The sequence below is a fragment of the Cherax quadricarinatus genome, chromosome 82 (genome assembly GCF_038502225.1).
Source record: "Cherax quadricarinatus isolate ZL_2023a chromosome 82, ASM3850222v1, whole genome shotgun sequence".
Lineage (NCBI taxonomy): Eukaryota > Metazoa > Arthropoda > Malacostraca > Decapoda > Parastacidae > Cherax > Cherax quadricarinatus.
The window spans coordinates 3762382-3782728 of record NC_091373.1 but is presented as its reverse complement, the minus strand read 5'-3'; the positions used below and the strand labels follow the sequence as shown (position 1 = coordinate 3782728).

Genomic DNA, 20347 nt, shown 5'->3' with positions numbered 1-20347 from the left:
GAAAGGGCCAGAAATCTCCCTCTGCACCCAAGAGGACCTCAGCACCGCAAGGAGCGTAGATGCAGCATGGAACCCGTGCAATACCCTATCCATCATGCCAGTAAACCAGCAATCCGGGATAGCAACCTTACATCTGCCGAGCTACCTCGGTGGACAAAAGAGAGGGCGGCCAGATATCTGCCACAAAGCATACCTCCTTCGGCCACCACCCCAGGAATCCAAAAGGTGGCTTCCAGAGATACACCTGTCGCCCGAAAGACACCCAAAGCCACTCTCCGGGATACCAGAGAGGGATCGGGACATCCCCAGGCGATCCAGATTCCACGGCAAACTACGCCACCGCCAAGAACCTCAACGGAATGAGATGGACCCCGGTACCCTTTCCCCTACCTAGGAACTAGCGCGCCTGTGGGAAAAATCCCAAAAGCCAAAAAGAGGAAGGGCAAAAGGGAGGGGTGGGAGTGGGAGGAGGAAAGGGAAAAGGGGAGGATGGGATAGGGTAGGGGGGATTGGGGGGTAATTAGGTTCGGTCTGAGGAAGGAGACCGACAGGTCTAATTCCTCAGACCAAGAGCCTCTTCACCACGCCAAGGAGCCCCCCTTGAAGAGGTCAAGCGGGAGAAAGCTAGTAGGCCCACATGTAAGAGAATGGGTCTGTGTGGTCAGTGCGCGCAGTGTAAAAAAACTCCAACTGTGTTTTTGGATTAAAACGCAGATTTTGAGGTGTATTTTCATACAGTATTTATGGTTGTATTCTCGTTTTCTTGGTCTCATTTGATAGAATGGAAGACATATTACAGAAATGGAGACAATTTTCATTATTTTCATGATGAAAAGGACCTTGAAATTGAGTTCAAAGTACGTAGCAGAAATGTTTGATTTTTCCTGATGTTCACGTGTAAACAAATCACGCCACGTGTCCAATACATGTCAACTGGTGAGTCTAATATTCTTTCATAAGCACTGATATTTTTTATACCATTTTTACAATAATGTAGTAATCTGCATAACAATAAATCTTCTATTTTTTGTATGAATAAAAATTCAAAATAGAAAGCAAGAGTAATAAGAGGGGCCTGGATACATGACTAATGAACAGAGAAAATGTTATTTTAGTGCCAGGAATGTCTGCATTGTTTATTCTGGATGCTATTTTGAAATTGGCATCTTTTTTAATTTGTGTGAAAATGGCCAAATTGCCAATTTCTGACTACTTTATTGGGTAGCTGAAATCAGTAAATGGATGGTTTCTTGTACTCAATCAATAGAACAAATGGAGTTCTAAAGAAATAGCTACGAGTTTGGTTGACTGGAACAATGGAATTGGCCGAAAAGAGGGCTCAAAGTGGGCGAAATCACCGAAGCGTATATATCGCTAACTTCGCGAGAGCATAATTCTGTAAGTTTTCCATCAAATTTTGTATTTTTGGTGTCATTACCATCGGGAAAAATTCTTTATCATTTCATAATTTTTTTTTTTTTTTTTTTTGAAATTTTGCAACACAGACACTTAAGAATTTGGGGTCATGACAGTCAGAGTTAATAATGATGAGCATTAAATCAATAAAAAATGCTTTATATGGGGGAAAATAAATGGTATAGCCAGTAACTGCAAGGAAACCACATAGACAGTCATGCCTTTGACTTGGCAAGGGCTGCAACAAGATAATTAGTAGTTTAATGTTCCTAACATGGCACAGGATACTCAGTGTCCATATTAATGTGACAAGATGCCTTAGTTTTTATCCCATCATGGAGTGTACAGATGTCTTTATGCAAATCGCAAATATAGTATTTGCCCCTCTTGGTTCCATCCATGGACAGTAAAATTACACAAGCTAATTGAAAATTTGGAAAGATGCCAGATGACTGAGGAGTGGAAATAATACCCTTGAACATTTTTAAAAGTAAAATATGCCTAGTAAAAACAAGAAAGAAATTTATTCCTGAAACCCATCAGTCATACTAAATTGGAAAAAATCATAGGTTAATATATAATTTAATGATAGTTGAAGTTAAAAAAGCTCAATTTATCAGTGTTCATAAATGGTCATATAGTACTAAAAGAGGTCTAAATGGAAATATTTAAACAGTAGTTATATATAAAGCTTAATATTAGCATTTAATATAACACTTTCATTTCCATGAGTTGAATTAAATATTTTTACACAGGTTGGGGACATTCATTATATTCATCGTAAAATAATTTGGTAATGTGCCATAACTGATAGCTTCTGAAAGAATAAAGAAATCTTTGTAATGCCACCTTCAATCTTTATCTAGAAGATTAGAACAAACAAATGTTGCAGGCTATTAGATTTACCACTGATGATCTACATTACTTCTGTAACAAACAAGTGGTGGTGGGGGTAAGGTAACTGCTGCAGATCAAAAGAAAAATGGGTGGAATTTACAGTACACTGGAACCAAAACGTCATTCAGTACTTGATATGTTGAAACCTCACATTCAAACTTCACATATAATGTAATGCATACATGCATTGAAGTCCTTAAGACATAATGTACATATGTACTACAAGATTTAAAAAAAATAAATAAATAAAAAAATCATACGAGTGAGAAGAATACTATCCATTAAAAAAACCATGTCAACCTCACAAAGTTTGCTCTAAAATATCAAAGGTTTCTATAGATGCCACAAATGGCACAGAGGAACAGGATTTCTTTACAAGTGCTCATGGGTGAGGTAAGTGTGACTTATCCTTAAATTTGTTAAAGAATCTCAATGACAATTCCTGTAGAAAAAAGTAGAAGACACCCATGCCCTGCTAAAACCTGCACAGTTTGCTGCTCATTTACAGGGTCTATCAAAACCACTATTTCTCCATTACATAACCCCACACTCATCCTAAATAGTAGAGGAAAAAGCCTGCTACAAAATGCATTAAATACAGAAACTTTCTGCCTCCATCTGCTACTTCATTACCCTGGACCCTTTGGCATACCTCAGGCATTATATCAAAGGTAAGAGTATGAAATTTAAAATTGTAAGAGGGTTGCAAAACAAAAAGCTAAATAAAAGATATAACACTGCATTATTAACCCTATCATAAGGGAGTGAAATATAGACAAGGAATGAATTGGGCCTAACTGGAAAGGGAGCAACTTAAATTAGCTATTCTTCACTTTTTCCTATTCTAACCTACTGTGATAAATTCTCTTCAGTTTTTAGCCCATGTTTACTATTACACCCATCAAGAAGCTTCATCTGCATGTATTGTTACTCCTGTCTCTCATTCCATTCTACTCTTTAATCTGAAACAATGAATAACTTAATAGGAAGTATTTTTTTTTTAACACATCAACCTTCTTCCACCAATGTAGAGTGCCCCCACCACCACTATTCATCATTCACTCAATCACTGTCTTGCCAGAAGCGTGCCAACATCACAGTTTAGATAACCTTCCGAACGGCAACATTCCACCCCTCCTGTCCTGTCAATAAAGACAATAAATAAAGTACCATTGCTCGGAAAGGTTCCAAGTTGATGTCTGGAATATTTGCTTGAATTTGTTGTTGAGGCTGTTGGGATGTTGATAGCGTCCAAGGTCGGCGGATGATTGACTCCAAGAACGGACTTTCCTGTTAAGAAAAAAAAAATGAGGCAAATAACTTATGTGCAACAAAGCATTATGAACATTATAATAGGTAACAGTATATAAACCAATTTGTGAATAAGGTTATAAGCAGTACTTACATAGCCTAATCCTTTGGACACGATATAAAGAGCAAATAGGTGGCGGTCAATTCCTCTGCCATTCATTGCATCGCGGTAAAGTTTTTGATGGATATTACCTGCGAGTCTTAAAAGCTTCAACAGTTCTTCTTTGGGCAATCTCCCACTAACCATTGCCCTGATGGGTTAAGAGAATTTAAAAATTGGTATTATATCGCACAAAAGTTCAATTTTATATAGGTAATAAAATTTATTATACATTTCCTTTACCTGTAACAAGTATGAATGTGATTAAAATAATTTATGTGAAAATAATTACATAGAGTAAATAATCATTTCCATAATTTGTTATTATGCACCTCCATACCTGTACTGTGAAAGCATATCAGATTAAAGGCACAAGATGAGCCCTGCTACTAGACTCCAAAATTCTGTTAGATAAGAAAGTTACTGTAGATATGAACTCCTTATTAAGATAATCAATTCATTTACAGTAGTAATGAGTTGGTTGCAAAATAAGTGAATTCTGTAACAAACATTACAATGAAACATATTATGTTACAGAGGCATACTGATCCAAAGGAGTGAGTAAAAGTTACTACATTGTGATTAATTTACAGTAGAAAAATTAAAGGTTTTTAACTATAATCTAAGCAATGTCATTATGGATGAAATATTTAGAAACTTCTTGAACATTTGTAAGTGAATTCTCTAAATTCTTGGATATTTTTTCTTTTTACATTCAAGCAGAGCCAGCTCCTGGCTAAAGAGGCTATAGCATTTGAGGCACTGTATATTTCCAAGCTAGTTTCATGAATGACAGTGAAACAAGTAAGTCATAGCAAATTTCAGTGTGTCTTGATTTCTCTGAATTTATTCGAGTACAATTTCGGCTCTGCATCAAACATTCACTGGAAATTTCTTTCAAAATCACATACATGCTTGATGCCTAAATCACCCATGAACACAATGAGTGCTGGTTCTGAACTATACATTAAGTAGCTCTCAGACACTGAATATAATTAAGAACACCGGATATAATTAAGAATGAAGAATCTCAAAAAACAGCAATGAGAAATGACTCGAAGAATTTACGAGATACTATGTGCAATTTAGAAAATGGTATTTTGTATGTTACATTAACTTGAATGATAGCCTTCAACAATTCAATACATACAGTACAATCTTACAAAGTGCTGAAATTGACCCTCCTACTTCTGTAAATCTAATGAGAATTTTAAGAACTCCTCAACAAAAGTGGTATGGTTTTGGTATGAAATTCAGGGGGTCACAAAGGTGAAAAATGTAGACAAAATCTGCAGAAACCAAATGATCTTACCAAAGATTCTCTGAAAGAGAATCTGTCCAGTTCATGTTGCTCTCTGATTTGCTGCATGCATGCATGCACGCATGCACACGCACACACACACACGCATGCGCGCGCACACACACACACACACACACACACACACACAAACACACACACAGCCTGGCTAGCCCACCTCTTAATTCAATCCTGGATGACTATATATTAAAGGGTTGTTCTGTAGCTTAAAGTCCACAAATCAACACCATTTTATTTTCTGTTTTTATTTACCAAAAGTACCAGAGTGATTAGTAATTTTATGATATAATGAAGATAAGAGGTCATGGCGGTGGTGGCGGCAGCAGCAGCAGGCTAGGAAACATTAATGTTGATAAGTAAACTGGACTAATTCAGATGTATCCACGATAAACAGTTCATTATAATAAGCAAGTATGTGCTGGATGGAAAATAGTAGGAGCTTGGGAAGGAGGTTTAAAGTAAACAAAGAAAGAAGCAAGACAACTGGTGCCGATGAGAGAAATAACTAAGATGGTGTGAACCTTAGAATAAATGAAAGGACTTAACTGGAGTGTTAAGGAACCTGCAGAAACAATAGTTTCTCAATGGATGCACAATGCTCTTTTTGAATGTTCTGATGATAAAAGAGGCTGCATGTGTTTTGGATGTCATACAGTATATTATATCAATTAATGAACACAGAGGCATCATAAGGGGGGGGGGTGCCCTGGGTGACACCATCTAGATAAACACCATAGTCTCTCTAAAGAATGTTACACTAATGCCCAAAACAGTGCTGCAGCAACATAAGAGAAGAATCCTTCATTTCTATATAGCCTCTTATATGATAACAGAGTACATATAGGCCTATATGGGGAAAATAATTGATTTTGATGATGTGATAGATGATTTTGCAGGGCTGAAGGCAAGGAAATGTAAGATCAGATTCACTGATATGTTACGTGTACTCAAAGTCAAATTGGAACTACGATTATCTATTTTATTATTAATAAAGTTGAGAAGTATTCTGCTGTTCAGTTTATGGCAATTAAACATTCTTATTGCTAAGCATTAGTCACTGGGCATGCAGTAGTGACGTAACTGGAGTTTACTCCCCCCATCCCCCTGCCCTTGGATGTCATGGGGGTGACACCAAAGATGCCGCCCCAGGTGACACCAACCCTAGCAACGCCACTGAATGAACATATGCAGAATAAAGGGAGTAAACAAATTAGAAAACTGTAGTGGTATGAATTCTCGAGGTGGGAGGTACATTTCCTATGCTTTTAAAGATGGACAGGGAAGCTGCAGCTAGGAGAGTTATAAATGTCTGTTATTGGTTCCAGGAATCAATATGGCATTCTGCCAGGTGAAAATGCAAATGTTAATGACTTTCATTTTAAAGTATAAACATACAATAATCTGAAAGCCCAAAGCATGAACAGCATTTCGAGCAAAGATTTAGCATACTTCCACTTGAAGCTTATATGCCACAATAGCAATGCCTCCCTAGATGGATGCTATCTTCCAACCATGCATTCCTGGAAAGACAGCTAAAATATAATACTGTAACTTGTTATTCAACTAATTGTTATTTTAATTACTGCCAAACCACTATTACCTCTGTTGATATATAAAAAAACAATGTTCACTTCAAACCAACTATGATATATGTCTAGTATTAAGTAGTCCGTGAAGCATTAGGTTTAGTCTGCCCGAAATGCCTCAGCATGATAGTGGCTTTCTTTGCACTTAACAAATCAATATTGTAATTTTTTTTTTTTTCAACAAGTCGGCCGTCTCCCACCGAGGCAGGGTGACCCAAAAAAGAAAAAATCCCCAAAAAGAAAATACTTTCATCATCATTCAACACTTTCACCACACTCACACATTATCACTGTTTTTGCAGAGGTGCTCAGAATACAACAGTTTAGAAGCATACACATATAAAGATACACAACATATCCCTCCAAACTGCCAATATCCCAAACCCCTCCTTTAAAGTGCAGGCATTGTACTTCTCATTTCCAGGACTCAAGTCCGACTATATGAAGATAACCGGTTTCCCTGAATTCCTTCACTAAATATTACCCTGCTCACATTCCAACAGATCGTCAGGTCCCAAGTATCATTCGTCTCCATTCACTCCTATCTAACACGCTTGCGCACGCTTGCTGGAAGTCCAAGCCCCTCCCCCACAAAGCCTCCTTTACCCCCTCTCTCCAACCCTTTCGAGGATGACCCCTACCCCTCCTTCTTCCCCCTATTGATTTATATGCTTTCCATGTCATTCTACTTTGATCCATTCTCTCTAAATGACCAAACCACCTCAACAACCCCTCTTCTGCATTCTGACTAATGCTTTTATTAACTCCACACCTTCTCTTAATTTCCACACTCCGAATTTTCTGCATAATATTTACACCACACATTGCCCTTAAACAGGACATCTCCACAGCCTCCAACCGTCTCCTCGCTGCTGCATTTACTCAACAATCAATATTTGCACCAATAACTCATTACAGTTGTGACCGGGTGTGGAAGTGTGAATTGCTCATTACACTATAATTTGTTCATGATTGTAGCCATGTATAAATGTAAGTAACCATTCTTACAGAATTCATTACCTTTGTAACTTGTGAGCTCATTACCTTTGTACCTAGTTCAGCTATCAAAACTTTGGGGGCCCAGTACCTGGACCCATTATGTACCTCTGTAATCTGTAAATACCTTTGTAACTTGTCATGATTGTGACCAGACCTACATGGAGTTCATTACCTTTGTAAATTGTGAGTTCATTACCTTTGTAAATTGTGAGTTCATTACCTCTGTAACTTGCTCAGCTATCAAAACTTTGGAGTCCAGTCCCTGGACCAATTATTTTTTTTTTTTTTTATTATCACACTGGCCGATTCCCACCAAGGCAGGGTGGCCCGAAAAAGAAAAACTTTCACCATCATTCACTCCATCACTGTCTTGCCAGAAGGGTGCTTTACACTACAGTTTTTAAACTGCAACATTAACACCCCTCCAATTATGTACCTCTGTAATCTTTTGACTACCGCCCACAGGATGGGTATGGGGTGCATAATAGACATATTAAACCGACTCCACATATACCTCAACGCACCACTCGCCTTTTTTCCCCTCATCAATTCTATGATTAACCTCATCCTTCATAAATCCATCCGCCGACATGTCAACTCCCAAGTATCTGAAAACATTCACTTCTTCCATACTCCTCCTCCCCAATTTGATATCCAATTTTTCTTTATCTAAATCATTTGATACCCTCATCACCTTACTCTTTTCTATGTTCACTTTCAACTTTCTACCTTTACACACATTCCCAAACTCATCCACTAACCTTTGCAATTTTTCTTTAGAATCTCCCATAAGCACAGTATCATCAGCAAAAAGTAACTGTGTCAATTCCCATTTTGAATTTGATTCCCCATAATTTAATCCCACCCCTCTCCCGAATACCCTAGCATTTACTTCTTTTACAACCCCATCTATAAATATATTAAACAACCATGGTGACATTACACATCCCTTTCTAAGACCTACTGTTACCGGGAAGTATTTTCCCTCTCTTCTACACACCCTAACCTGAGCCTCACTATCCTCATAAAAACTCTTAACAGCATTTAGTAACTTACCACCTATTCCATATACTTGCAACATCTGCCACATTGCTCCTCTATCCACTATCATATGCCTTTTCTAAATCCATAAATGCAATAAAAACTTCCCTACCTTTATCTAAATACTGTTCACATATATGCTTCAATGTAAACACTTGATCTACATATCCCCTACCCACTCTGAAGCCTCCCTGCTCATCCGCAATCCTACATTCTGTCTTACCTCTAATTCTTTCAATTATAACCCTACCGTATACTTTTCCTGGTATACTCAGTAAACTTCTTCCTCTGTAATTTATAATTTTTACAATCTCTTTTGTCCCCTTTCCCTTTATATAAAGGGATTATACATGCTCTCCGCCAATCCCTAGGCACCTTCCCCTCTTTCATACAATTATTAAACAAAAGTACCAACCACTCCAACACTATATCCCCCCCTGCTTTTAACATTTCTGTCATGATCCCATCAGTTCCAGCTGCTTTACCCCGTTTCATTCTACGTAATGCCTCACGTACCTCCACCACACTTACATTCTGCTCTTCTTCACTCCTAAAAGATGGTATACCTCCCTGGCCAGTGCATGAAATTACCGCCTCCCTTTCTTCCTCAACATTTAAAAGTTCCTCAAAATATTCTCGCCATCTACCTAATACCTCCCTCTCCCCAACTACTAACTCCCCTACTCTGTTTTTAACTGACAAATCCATACTTTCCCTAGGCTTTCTTAGCTTGTTTAACTCACTCCAAAATTTTTTCTTATTTTCATTAAAATTTCTTGACAGTGCCTCTCCCACTCTATCATCTGCTCTCCTTTTGCACTCTCTCACCACTCTCTTCACCTTTCTTTTACTCTCCATATACTCTGCTCTTCTTATAACACTTCTGCTTTGTAAAAACCTCTGACAAGCTACCTTTTTCTCTTTTATCGCACCCTTTACTTCATCATTCCACCCATCACTCCTCTTTCCTCCTGCCCCCACCCTCCTATAACCACAAGCTTCTGCCCCACATTCTAATACTGCATTTTTAAAACTATTCCAACCCTCTTCAACCCCCCCACTACTCATCTTAGCACTAGCCCACCTTTCTGCCAATAGTCGCTTATATCTCACTCAAACTTCCTCCTCCCTTAGTTTATACACTTTCACCTCCCTCTTACTTGTTGTTGCCACCTTCCTATTTTCCCATCTACCTCTTACTCTAACTGTAGCTACAACTAAATAATGATCCGATATATCAGTTGCCCCTCTATAAACATGTACATCCTGGAGCCTACCCATCAACCTTTTATCCACCAATACAAAATCTAACAAACTACTTTCATTACGTGCTATATCATACCTTGTATATTTATTTATCCTCTTTTTCATAAAATATGTATTACTTATTACCAAATTTCTTTCTACACATAGCTCAATTAAAGTCTCCCCATTTACATTTACCCCTGGCACCCCAAATTTACCTACTACTCCCTCCATAACATTTTTACCCGCTTTAGCATTGAAATCCCCAACCACCATTACTCTCACACTTGATTCAAAACTCCCCACGCATTCACTCAACATTTCCCAAAATCTCTCTCTCTCCTCTACACTTCTCTTCTCCAGGTGCATACACGCTTACTATAACCCACTTTTCACATCCAATCTTTATTTTACTCCACATAATCCTTGAATTAATACATTTGTAGTCCCTCTTTTCCTGCCATAGCTTATCCTTCAACATTATTGCTACTCCTTCTTTAGCTCTAGCTCTATTTGAAACCCCTGACCTAATCTCATTTATTCCTCTCCATTGAAACTCTCCCACCCCCTTCAGCTTTGTTTCACTTAAAGCCAGGACATCCAGTTTCTTCTCATTCATAACATCCACAATTACACATTGTAAATTATGCAAGGAAATAAACTCCTTAATCCTTAATGTGTTTTCTCTGAAAGTCATACCTTACAAATGTTGCAGCTTCCTCAGTGCATGATCTTACAGTTTCTGTCCGTCCACTTTGATAAAGTCTTGTTGCAGATGCTTCATAAGTCTGACAAAATCTGAAAAATTTAATCTCATTTTCAACTGCAAAAATCTTCCTAGTTCATGTAAAAGTGAAGAATAAGACTTCAACAGTTGTGTGATGTAACAATGAAAAAAAAAAAATTTTCTGTGTTCACAAAGTAGGGGCTACTATATACCGTACGTACATTCAAGAATTTAGCAATATTATAATCAAAGAATCAACTCCTACATTACACAGACTAGGCAAGATTTCACTCTTGCAATTATTATATTCATGAAGTACTAAATCCAAAGGATCATACAATGTCTGGGAATGGGAGGTAATCAGGTCTGACACAATGGAGGAGCAAGAGCCCTTCACCAGAATTAAGGCACTACTTGAAAAGTTCACCCTATAGATTTCCTACCTAAAAAAGTGAAAAACAAAGCAAGGAGCTTGATGACTACTCTCTAGCTTCTGGTAATATCCTATAAAGTACACAGCAGCCAAAATTAATGATCTGTGAAAGGCTTCAAAATAAATTAACTGTCAATATTTAATATAGTTTATTTACTGTTGTTTATTCAATATAGTTTATTTAAAATACCAGTAGTTATTACAATATGTATTTACTAAAACACCTGTATTGTATTTCAAGTCTCTTCTCACAATTATCATGGCCACTTGAATTTTTAGCCTGTCTTTTTAGAACACTGAATGCTAGAACTCCAGAAACTCGTAAGCTAAGCAGAGTAGAGGGCTGGCACTATAAGAGTGATCATCTGTGGAATTCTCTCAAGCATTTATTTTTTTTTATTAACATTGAGGCATATTTAACAGCTGTAAACCACTAGTATAATGTCCATACATGTTATTCTTCATAACGATAACATGTCAATAGTGTTCACATGACAGAAAATTTACCTTCCACTATGACGATAGTATGCCAGCTGGAGTGCTATCTGTATGAAAGCATCAGGGCTCACTCGTGCCTTCTTAATTACACCTTTGCCATACTTGTCATGATTTCTGATTTCAAGGTCAAGATCATCATTATTCTGTAAAATAAATTAAAATTTAAATTACTCTTTTGGTCCATCTTACATTGCCTTAGTTTTTAATATACGTATATACATACTTCCAGCAAGCATGTGCGAGCGTGTTAGATAGGAGTGAATGGAGACGAATGGTTCTTGGGACCTAACGAGCTGTTTGCGTGTGAGAAGGTAATACTTAGTGAAGGGATTTAGGGAAACTGGTTAGCCGGACTTGAGTCCTGAAGTGGGAAGTACAATGCCTGCAATTTAAAGGAGGGGTTTGGGATATTGACAGTCTGGAGGGACTTTTAAACTGTCGTATCTGAGCACCTCTGCGAAGACAGTGATTATGTATGAGTGAGGTGAAAGTGTTGAATGATGAAAGTATTTTCTTTTTGGGGATTTCCTTTCTTTTTGGGTCACCCTGCCTCGGTGGGAGACGGCAGACTTGTTGGAAAAAACAAAAAATACACAGTGGCACCTCGCGTTTTGAACAGCTCCCAACTCGAACAATTATATAAGTGTATTTTCTAAGTGCTTTTTTAAGTGTACCTTTGGGGGTCTGAAACGGACTAATCTAATTTACATTATTCCTTATGGGAACAAATTTGTTCGGTATTGGCACTCAAACAGCCTTCTGAACGAATTAAGTTCATAACTCGAGGTGCCACTGTACATACTTTATATTTTTAGTAAGCTGTACGGGAAAAAGGGTATGGTAGTATGGAGTTACTAAATGTATTAGTCAGAAGACTGAAGGTGTGTTGTTAAGGTGGTTTGGTTATTTAGAGAGAATGGAGCAAAATAGGATGTCTTGAAGGGCAAATAAATCTGTAGTGGAGGGGAGGGGTAGTGGCCGTTCTAGGAAAGGATGAAGGGAGGTGGCAAAAGAGGTTTTGTGTGCAAGGGGCTTGGACATGCTGCATGTCCAAAGCCTGAATAAACTTACTCGAGCGCATGTGGGGTCGTAATTTTATTCAGGTATACACAAATACAGTTACGTAGATTATCATACATTGCAGCATAGTGTGGAGAACCTAGGATAACCCAAAAAAGTCAGTCAAACTTATTTCCATTAGGGTCCCTGTACCATATGGTACCACTGTACCATATGGTTCAAAACCATAGAATTCCTCTTCAGATCCACTTCCATCAGCATTAGAACTATAACTTGGGAAGAGGATAGTCAGAATTTGCTGGGGAGTGAGAGCTTCCTTGCTGCCAGGCATGGCGAACAAAGGTACTGAGGCGGCTTCCCACAAATACCATGCGGGCACCCAGATTTTTTGTTTAATGGGCACACTGACCATGCAGACCCATTCTCTTAGATGTAGGCCTACCAGCCTTCTTGTGCTAAATTACCCCCTTTCATTCTACGTAATGCCTCACGTACCTCCACCACACTTACATTCTGCTCTTCTTCACTCCTAAAAGATGGTATACCTCCCTGGCCAGTGCATGAAATTACCACCTCCCTTTCTTCCTCAACATTTAAAAGTTCCTCAAAATATTCTCGCCATCTACCTAATACCTCCCTCTCCCCATCTACTAACTCCCCTACTCTGTTTTTAACGGACAAATCCATACTTTCCCTAGGCTTTCTTAACTTGTTTAACTCACTCCAAAATTTTTTCTTATTTTCATTAAAATTTCTTGACAGTGCCTCTCCCACTCTTTCATCTGCTCTCCTTTTGCACTCTCTCACCACTCTCTTCACCTTTCTTTTACTCTCCATATACTCTGCTCTTCTTATAACACTTCTGCTTTGTAAAAACCTCTCGTAAGCTACCTTTTTCTCTTTTATCACACCCTTTACTTCATCATTCCACCAATCACTCCTCTTTCCTCCTGCCCCCACCCTCCATCAAATTTTATACTTTTGTTTTATTATCTTCAGAAAAAGAGTCTCTCCCACTTCATAAGAAAAAATTAGAAGTTTCTTGAAAATTCTTGGACCCTTTGGACAAGTTTCAGATCAAGGGTCTGGACCCTGACTGGGTTAACTGTGCATAGTGTACATATTTATATCTAAATATGTGAATGCATAGGTGGCCAATGACCTTCCCCAGACCTACAGCAAATGCTTGTCATTTTGGCTACTTAAATTAGTAATGAAGATTATCAAATTTTCAAAAAATATTAATTTTGTCCTTTATTCCATATGAAGATTTGTAAGACATTCAAATTCATGAATATTTATTCAACATTACTGTATTTAATTTTGTCCTTTACTGCATCAAGTATTTTTAAAACGATTTCACCAAATACAGTGGCACCTCAGGATATGAACGGCTCAAAACTTGAACAATTACGTAAGTGCATTTATGTAAGTGCTTTTGTAAGTGTATTTTTGGGGGTATGAAACGGATTAATCTAATTTACGTTATTCCTTATGGAAACAAATTCGTTCGGTATCGGCACTCGAACAGCCTTCTGGAACGAATTAAGTTCGTATCCTGAGATACCACTGTAATTTAAATTTAATTCTAGAGTTCAGGAACTAGGAATTACAATGGCTCCACATTTGATTTGTAATGTATGTTCACTTATAGCAAGACAGCTACTGAATGAATGATGAGATGGATGTTTCCTTCTTTGGGTACATCCTACCTTGGTGAAAGTGGATCACTGTGACAATAAAAGAAAAAATTAATTTTAATTATATATAAAATATGTTCATCTTTCAATGCTTCAAAAAGTCTAGTTTTTATTATCCCTTAGCATCCTCGTATTCAGGCCCAGTATGCAAGTTAAGTTCTTATGCAACACAAGATCTTACCTTTTGATTGAACAATACTGCTCTGTTAATTTCTTTCTCCAGTGCATCTGTTATGTCCCAGATGATTCTCCTGTGAGATGTGAAGTTACTCTGCTTGAAAGACTTGGGAGGAGGCATCACTTGTCCATTGTCAAGATACCTTTTCTCAATCACTCTGTCATCAAATTATTTTTGACAGAAATTATAAAATTTTTATTTTATCATGTACACATTCAGAATCTAAAATAAAATGAAATGCACAATCAATATGAAATGCCCATGAAATATACGTGCTGATAAATTATAGCCAATTATTATTATTATAATCAAAAAGAAGCGCTAAGCCACAAGGACTATACAGCGCTGCAGGGCAGGAAGGAAGCGAGGGCATCAGGTGGCAAAAGGGAGATGGATGAGCAACAGGTTACGGATAACAGCGGGGCAGTGGATGGTGAAAGGGTAAAGGGCAGCAAGAGACTGAACCAGAAAGGGCTGAGGGGAGTGTGAAAAGTATCATCAGAGTTTGTGGAGTAAATCAGTCGTTGTCAAGAAGTCAATGAGAGAGTCAGGATTAAAGGAGGGTCCATCAGCAAGAAGGGAAGGTAAAGAGAGAGTAGGAGAACGAAGACGACGTTGGAGGTAAATTCTGCGTGCTCGTTGATAGAGAGGGCAGTCTAACAGAATGTGGCTAATCGATACTGGAACTTGACACTGCTCACAGAGAGGAACAGGGTGCCTCTCCATGAGATACCCATGAGTAAGACGAGTGTGGCCAATGCGAAGGCGGGAGAGAGTGGTCTCCCAACCTCGGCACTGATGACAAGAAGACGGCCAGTAACCTATGCTCGGTTTAATAGAATGAAGTTTGTTACCGAGCAGAGTTGACCAACGTTGTTGCCAACGGGTGCGAAGGTGGGTAGCTATTGCAGCAAAATAGTCTAGAAATGGAACACCTCGATAGGAAATTGGTAGGTCATATACTGCTGACCGCGCAGCAGTGTCTGCCTGTTCATTGCCCTGTACGTCGACATGACCAGGGACCCAACAAAAAACAATATCTTTATGTTTGGTAGAGATACGGCGTAGCCAAAGTTGGATACGGAGAACTAGGGGATGAGATGTATCAAATTTTCGTATAGCCTGTAGAGCACTAAGGGAGTCTGAGACTACTACAAATGATGACACAGGCATAGATGCGATACGAATAAGTGCTGCAAGAATGGCATACAGTTCAGCAGTAAAAATGCTAGCTGAAGATAGTAAATGCCCTCGTACGACGCTGTCCGGAAACACTGCTGCGAATCCGACGCCGTCTGAAGACTTAGAGCCATCTGTGTACACAGCGGTGGCATGAGAATGAGAGTGGAAGTGATCAAGAAAAAGAGAGCGGGAAGCCACCGTAGGCAGTTGAGCTTTCGAGCAAGGGAGTGAGAAAGAACAGACCCGAACAGCTGGAACTTCCCAGGGGGGTAGGGAAAAGTGAGATGCTACATGAACATATAAAGGTGGTAACTGAAGGGAAGACAAGAGTGAAAGCAGGCGAAGAGAAAAGGGACGGAGCAAACAGGGGCGGCGAATGAATAAAGAATGTCTACTAATATCGGTGACCATTCTATAAATGGAAGGATTGTGTAGATCGTGAGAGCGTACATAGTAACGAAGGCAATGGGCATCACGGCGATCAGACAAGGATGGAACATTTGCTTCTGTATAGAGGCTCTCAACAGGGGAAGAGCGAAAAGCACCAAGGCACAAACGTAAGCCTTGGTGATGGATAGAGTTAAGGCTAGAGAGAGTAGCAGGAGAGGCCGCGGAATAAATCTGGTCACCATAATCGAGTTTCGATAAAACGAGGGCTGAATGTAGGCGAAGCAGAGTTCGACGATCAGCTCCCCAGGAAAGATGAGCAAGGGTTTTAAGAAGGTTTAGCCGGCTGTGACAAGTTGCCTTCAGAGAGGTAATGTGAGGTTTCCAGGTTAACCGACGGTCAAAGAGAAGGCCTAGAAACCTGACTGTATCACGTTCGGGGATACGGGAGCCATAGAGATACAAAGGATGATCGGAGATAACAGAGCGTCTAGTGAAAGTAATTTGGTGAGTTTTGGTACTTGAAAATTTAAACCCATGTGTGGTGGCCCAAGTGGAAACACGGTCGACCGCATGCTGGAGAGAAACTGCAATAAGGTGACAGTCAGCGCCTGCACAAGCAATAGCGAAGTCATCAACATAGAGTGATGACCAAATATTGGGTGGAAGAACAGAGGCCAAATCATTTATAGCAAGGAGAAAAAGTGTTGTGCTTAGAACACATCCCTGAGGGACACCTTCAGCTTGGACGAAGTCCGGGGAAAGAACATTATTGACTCGAACACGGAAATGTCTGTCAGTTAAAAAGTTCTTAAGGAAGGATGGTAGATTGCCTCGGAGGCCTAAGGAATGGGCCTGGGCCAAAATATTATACCTCCAAGTTGTGTCATATGCCTTCTCAAGGTCAAAAAATATGGCAATAACTGAGTGATTATTCGCAAAGGCATTACGAACATACGTATCCAAGCGTAGTAAGGGGTCTATGGTAGAACGACCCTTACGAAAGCCATATTGACTAGCGGAGAGACTGTTGTGAGTCTCTAAATACCACATTAAACGTCGATTTACGAGGCGTTCCATCACTTTGCAAACTGCACTTGTAAGAGCGATGGGGCGATAGTGGGAGGCATCATGTCCTGTAGTACCCGGTTTGCGGAAAGGGAGAACAATGGCAGATTTCCACAGCTGGGGAAGAACTCCTTGTGCCCAAATAAGATTGAAGAGGTGTAAGAGGACTACAAGGGCTGACCGATGTAAATGTTGTAACATACGAATATGAATGTCATCAGGCCCAGCTGCCGATGATCGGCAAGCTGAGAGCGTTGCCTCCAGTTCTTGAAGTGTAAAAGGCACATTATACTGTTCTTCTCCGAGAGAAGAAAAGTCCAAGGGTACTAACTCTCTGGCAGACTTTGAGGAAAGAAACGAGGGGCATAGATGGAGCCCTCGGGAAATACGGACCAGATGTGTGCCAAGTTCAATGGCAACGTCGAGAGGGTTTGCTATATCAACACCAGTGACCCGTAGAACAGGAGCCGGGTCAGGAGAGTATTTACCACTCAATTTCCTCACTTTTTTCCAGACTGCACTCATAGAAGAAGCAGAGGTGATGGTGGAAACATAGTCTCGCCAACAAGTGCGTTTAGCTTCACGGATGACACGGCGAGCGATCGCACGCTTCTGCTTAAAATCAACAAGTCTCTCAGCGGTTCTATTGTACCGGTACCTGCCCCATGCAGCACGTTTCAAACGTACTGCACGAGCACAAGCAGGAGACCACCAAGGCACGCACTTCTGAGAATGCCTGCCTGAGGTGTGGGGTATAGAATGAGAAGCTGCGGTATAAACTGATGTCGAGAAGATGTGTAGGAGCTCATCAATGGAGGATGAAGAAGGAACCTCACTAAAAGCAGTGAGGTGTGAGTAAAGATCCCAATTTGCCCGATCAAATTGCCAGCGAGGGCTACGGGAAGGTGGTGAATAGGAAGGAGAAGTAAGAATGATCGGAAAATGATCGCTGTCATGTAAGTCTGGTAGAACAGACCAGGTGAAGTCTAGTGCTGTGGAGGAAGAGCAGACTGATAGATCGATGCAAGAGAGAGTATGAGTACGAGGATCAAAATGGGTGGGAGTACCCGTATTTAAAACATGGAGGGGGTGAGAGGCAAGAAAAGCCTCCAACTGAATGCCACGTGAGTCACAATGAGACCCCCCCCAGAGGAAATGGTGGGCATTAAAATCACCAAGTAACAGAAGTGGTGGTGGTAAGGATGAAACAAGAAAGGCAAAGTCTGGGATAGAAAATGCTCGAGAAGGAGAGAGATATAAAGAACATATTGTAAACCACTTATTCAAGTGGATACGGGCTGCAGTGTAATGCAGCGAGGTATGGACAAATAGTTGACAGTACGGAATATCATTGCGTAGAAGAAGGGCACTTTCATTAAAGGTCCCATCTGAGAAAGGATCCGAAGAATACAATAAATTATAGCCTGAGATAGGTTGGAAAACAGCCGAGTGTAATTTTGGTTCTTGTAAGCAAGCACCAACAGGGGAAAACCTGGAAAGCAACATCTGAAGCTCACCCCGATTACCCCTGAGGCCGCGGATATTCCACTGTAAATAGGCCATGATTGGCGATGAAGAAAATATCAGGAATCTGTAGGTAAAGGCACCTACGGACTAGAGGGGTTAGAAAAGTCAACGTGTGGTGGCATTGGAAGATGTTCAAGTAGCGAAGGAACGGAGCGTTGCGAAGAATGGGGTTGTGAAGATGGAGGAGAGGGAAGAGAAGGAACAGGAAGTGAATCAGTGTCCATTGAAGGTTTAGTCTCTGCAATATATTCTGAAATGGCTTCAAGTGTTTCTGAATTCAAAGATGTATGGGAAACCATATTGGAGATAGGAGGAGGAGGGTGAGTAAAGATTGGGACAGTAATGGACTGTACCAAAGTAGAGGGGGAGGGAAAAGTGTAAGGGACTGGAGATGAAGTGTGGGGGGGGACAGAAGAGGTAGAAACCTGGGAGGTGACAGAAGAGGGAGAAACTTGGGAGGGGACGGGGGTGGAAGGCATAGTACGAGGAGGAGGGTGAATCTCCACACTTGTAATAGAGCCAGAGAGAGGGGAAGAACTAGGTACAGAGACTGGAAAGGTAACGTGTGGAGGTGGAAGAAGGGAAGGAAGGGGCAAAGAAGATTTGAGCAATGTGGATTTTTTGGACTTCTGAGTAGAGGGGCGATTGGTATTAGGTGTCGTACGAGGTCTTGTCGATACTGGGGCTTGTGAGGAAGGACGCGAAGATGTGAGAACAGACTGAGTTGTAGTCGGGACGTCAGAGCCAAGGACAGCAAAAGGATTAGATGCCGTAATGGCTATGGGAGGGGTAACAACAGAGGAGGCTGCAGAAGATGGGACCCCAGAAGTGGGGGGATGTTTGGAAACACGAGAATAAGAAACACGGGGTAGTCTCCCTTGGAGGCGGAGATGAGTAACTGCCATAGCATAAGGGAGACCTTCTGCCTCTTTGAGGCAACGGATTTCACGTTCATTTAAGTAGACCTGGCAACGGCGGGAGTACGAAGGGTGAGCTTCATTACAATTAAGGCAAGATGGAGGTTGACTGCAAGATGTATTAGAATGGTTGTCGGCACCACAGACTGGGCATTCGGCCATAGATCTGCAATATTTCGCTGGGTGACCAAAACGCCAGCAATTTCTACATTGTTGCGGTGTAGGTATCACCTTTCGAACTTGTAACCGATGTCCCGCGACATATACAGAGGACGGGAGTTCTCGGCTGTCAAAAGTTAAACGAGCCACATTGCAAGGGTAACGTCTCCGCCCCCGGGCAGGAAGGACATAAGTGTCTACTTTGAGGATTGGGAGATCCTGGAGTTCCAGCTGTTCAAAAATGTCATTGCCACATGACTGGAAATTCTGTTGGACTATGGTATGGGGCAGAATGACAGTACCACTACAAGAATTGAGAGAAAGATGTTTTTCAATAGTGATAGGAGTAGTATCGATATTCGAAAGGAGAGAAAGATCATGAGCTTGGGTAGCATTCTGGACAGTGACGATGCGCGTACCGCTCTTGAGAGCGTGAAATGAAATATCTCTGCCAACATGACGCAGGAGCGCTTTGGCAATACTATGGTCAGAAAGGTAGGCAGAAGAAGAAGTTGGTCTTAAAGTAAAGAATTTAGTCCATTGTGTGGTCCGAAACTGAGCGTGGAGAGGGAGTGCTTGACGTGTCGGTCGTTTCCGAGTAGAATGGGAAGGTAACGACGGAGCATCATCAGGAGATT

The 20347-nt window shown here is 40.4% G+C and overlaps 1 protein-coding gene across 2 annotated transcripts in view; it reads right to left on the bottom strand.

Moving 5' to 3' along the window:
* The window catches only part of LOC128702879 (carnitine O-palmitoyltransferase 1, liver isoform), a 115461-nt gene that overhangs the window by 7404 nt on the left and 87710 nt on the right, over positions 1-20347 (bottom strand). For both annotated transcript variants that reach the window (XM_070102528.1, XM_070102527.1), the window contains exons 13-17: positions 14473-14626; positions 11581-11714; positions 10613-10711; positions 3719-3875; positions 3484-3603 (exon numbers count right to left, since the gene is read on the bottom strand). In XM_070102528.1, the coding sequence (XP_069958629.1) occupies positions 3484-3603; positions 3719-3875; positions 10613-10711; positions 11581-11714; positions 14473-14626 (664 nt within the window). The remainder of the gene's footprint in view (positions 1-3483; positions 3604-3718; positions 3876-10612; positions 10712-11580; positions 11715-14472; positions 14627-20347) is intronic.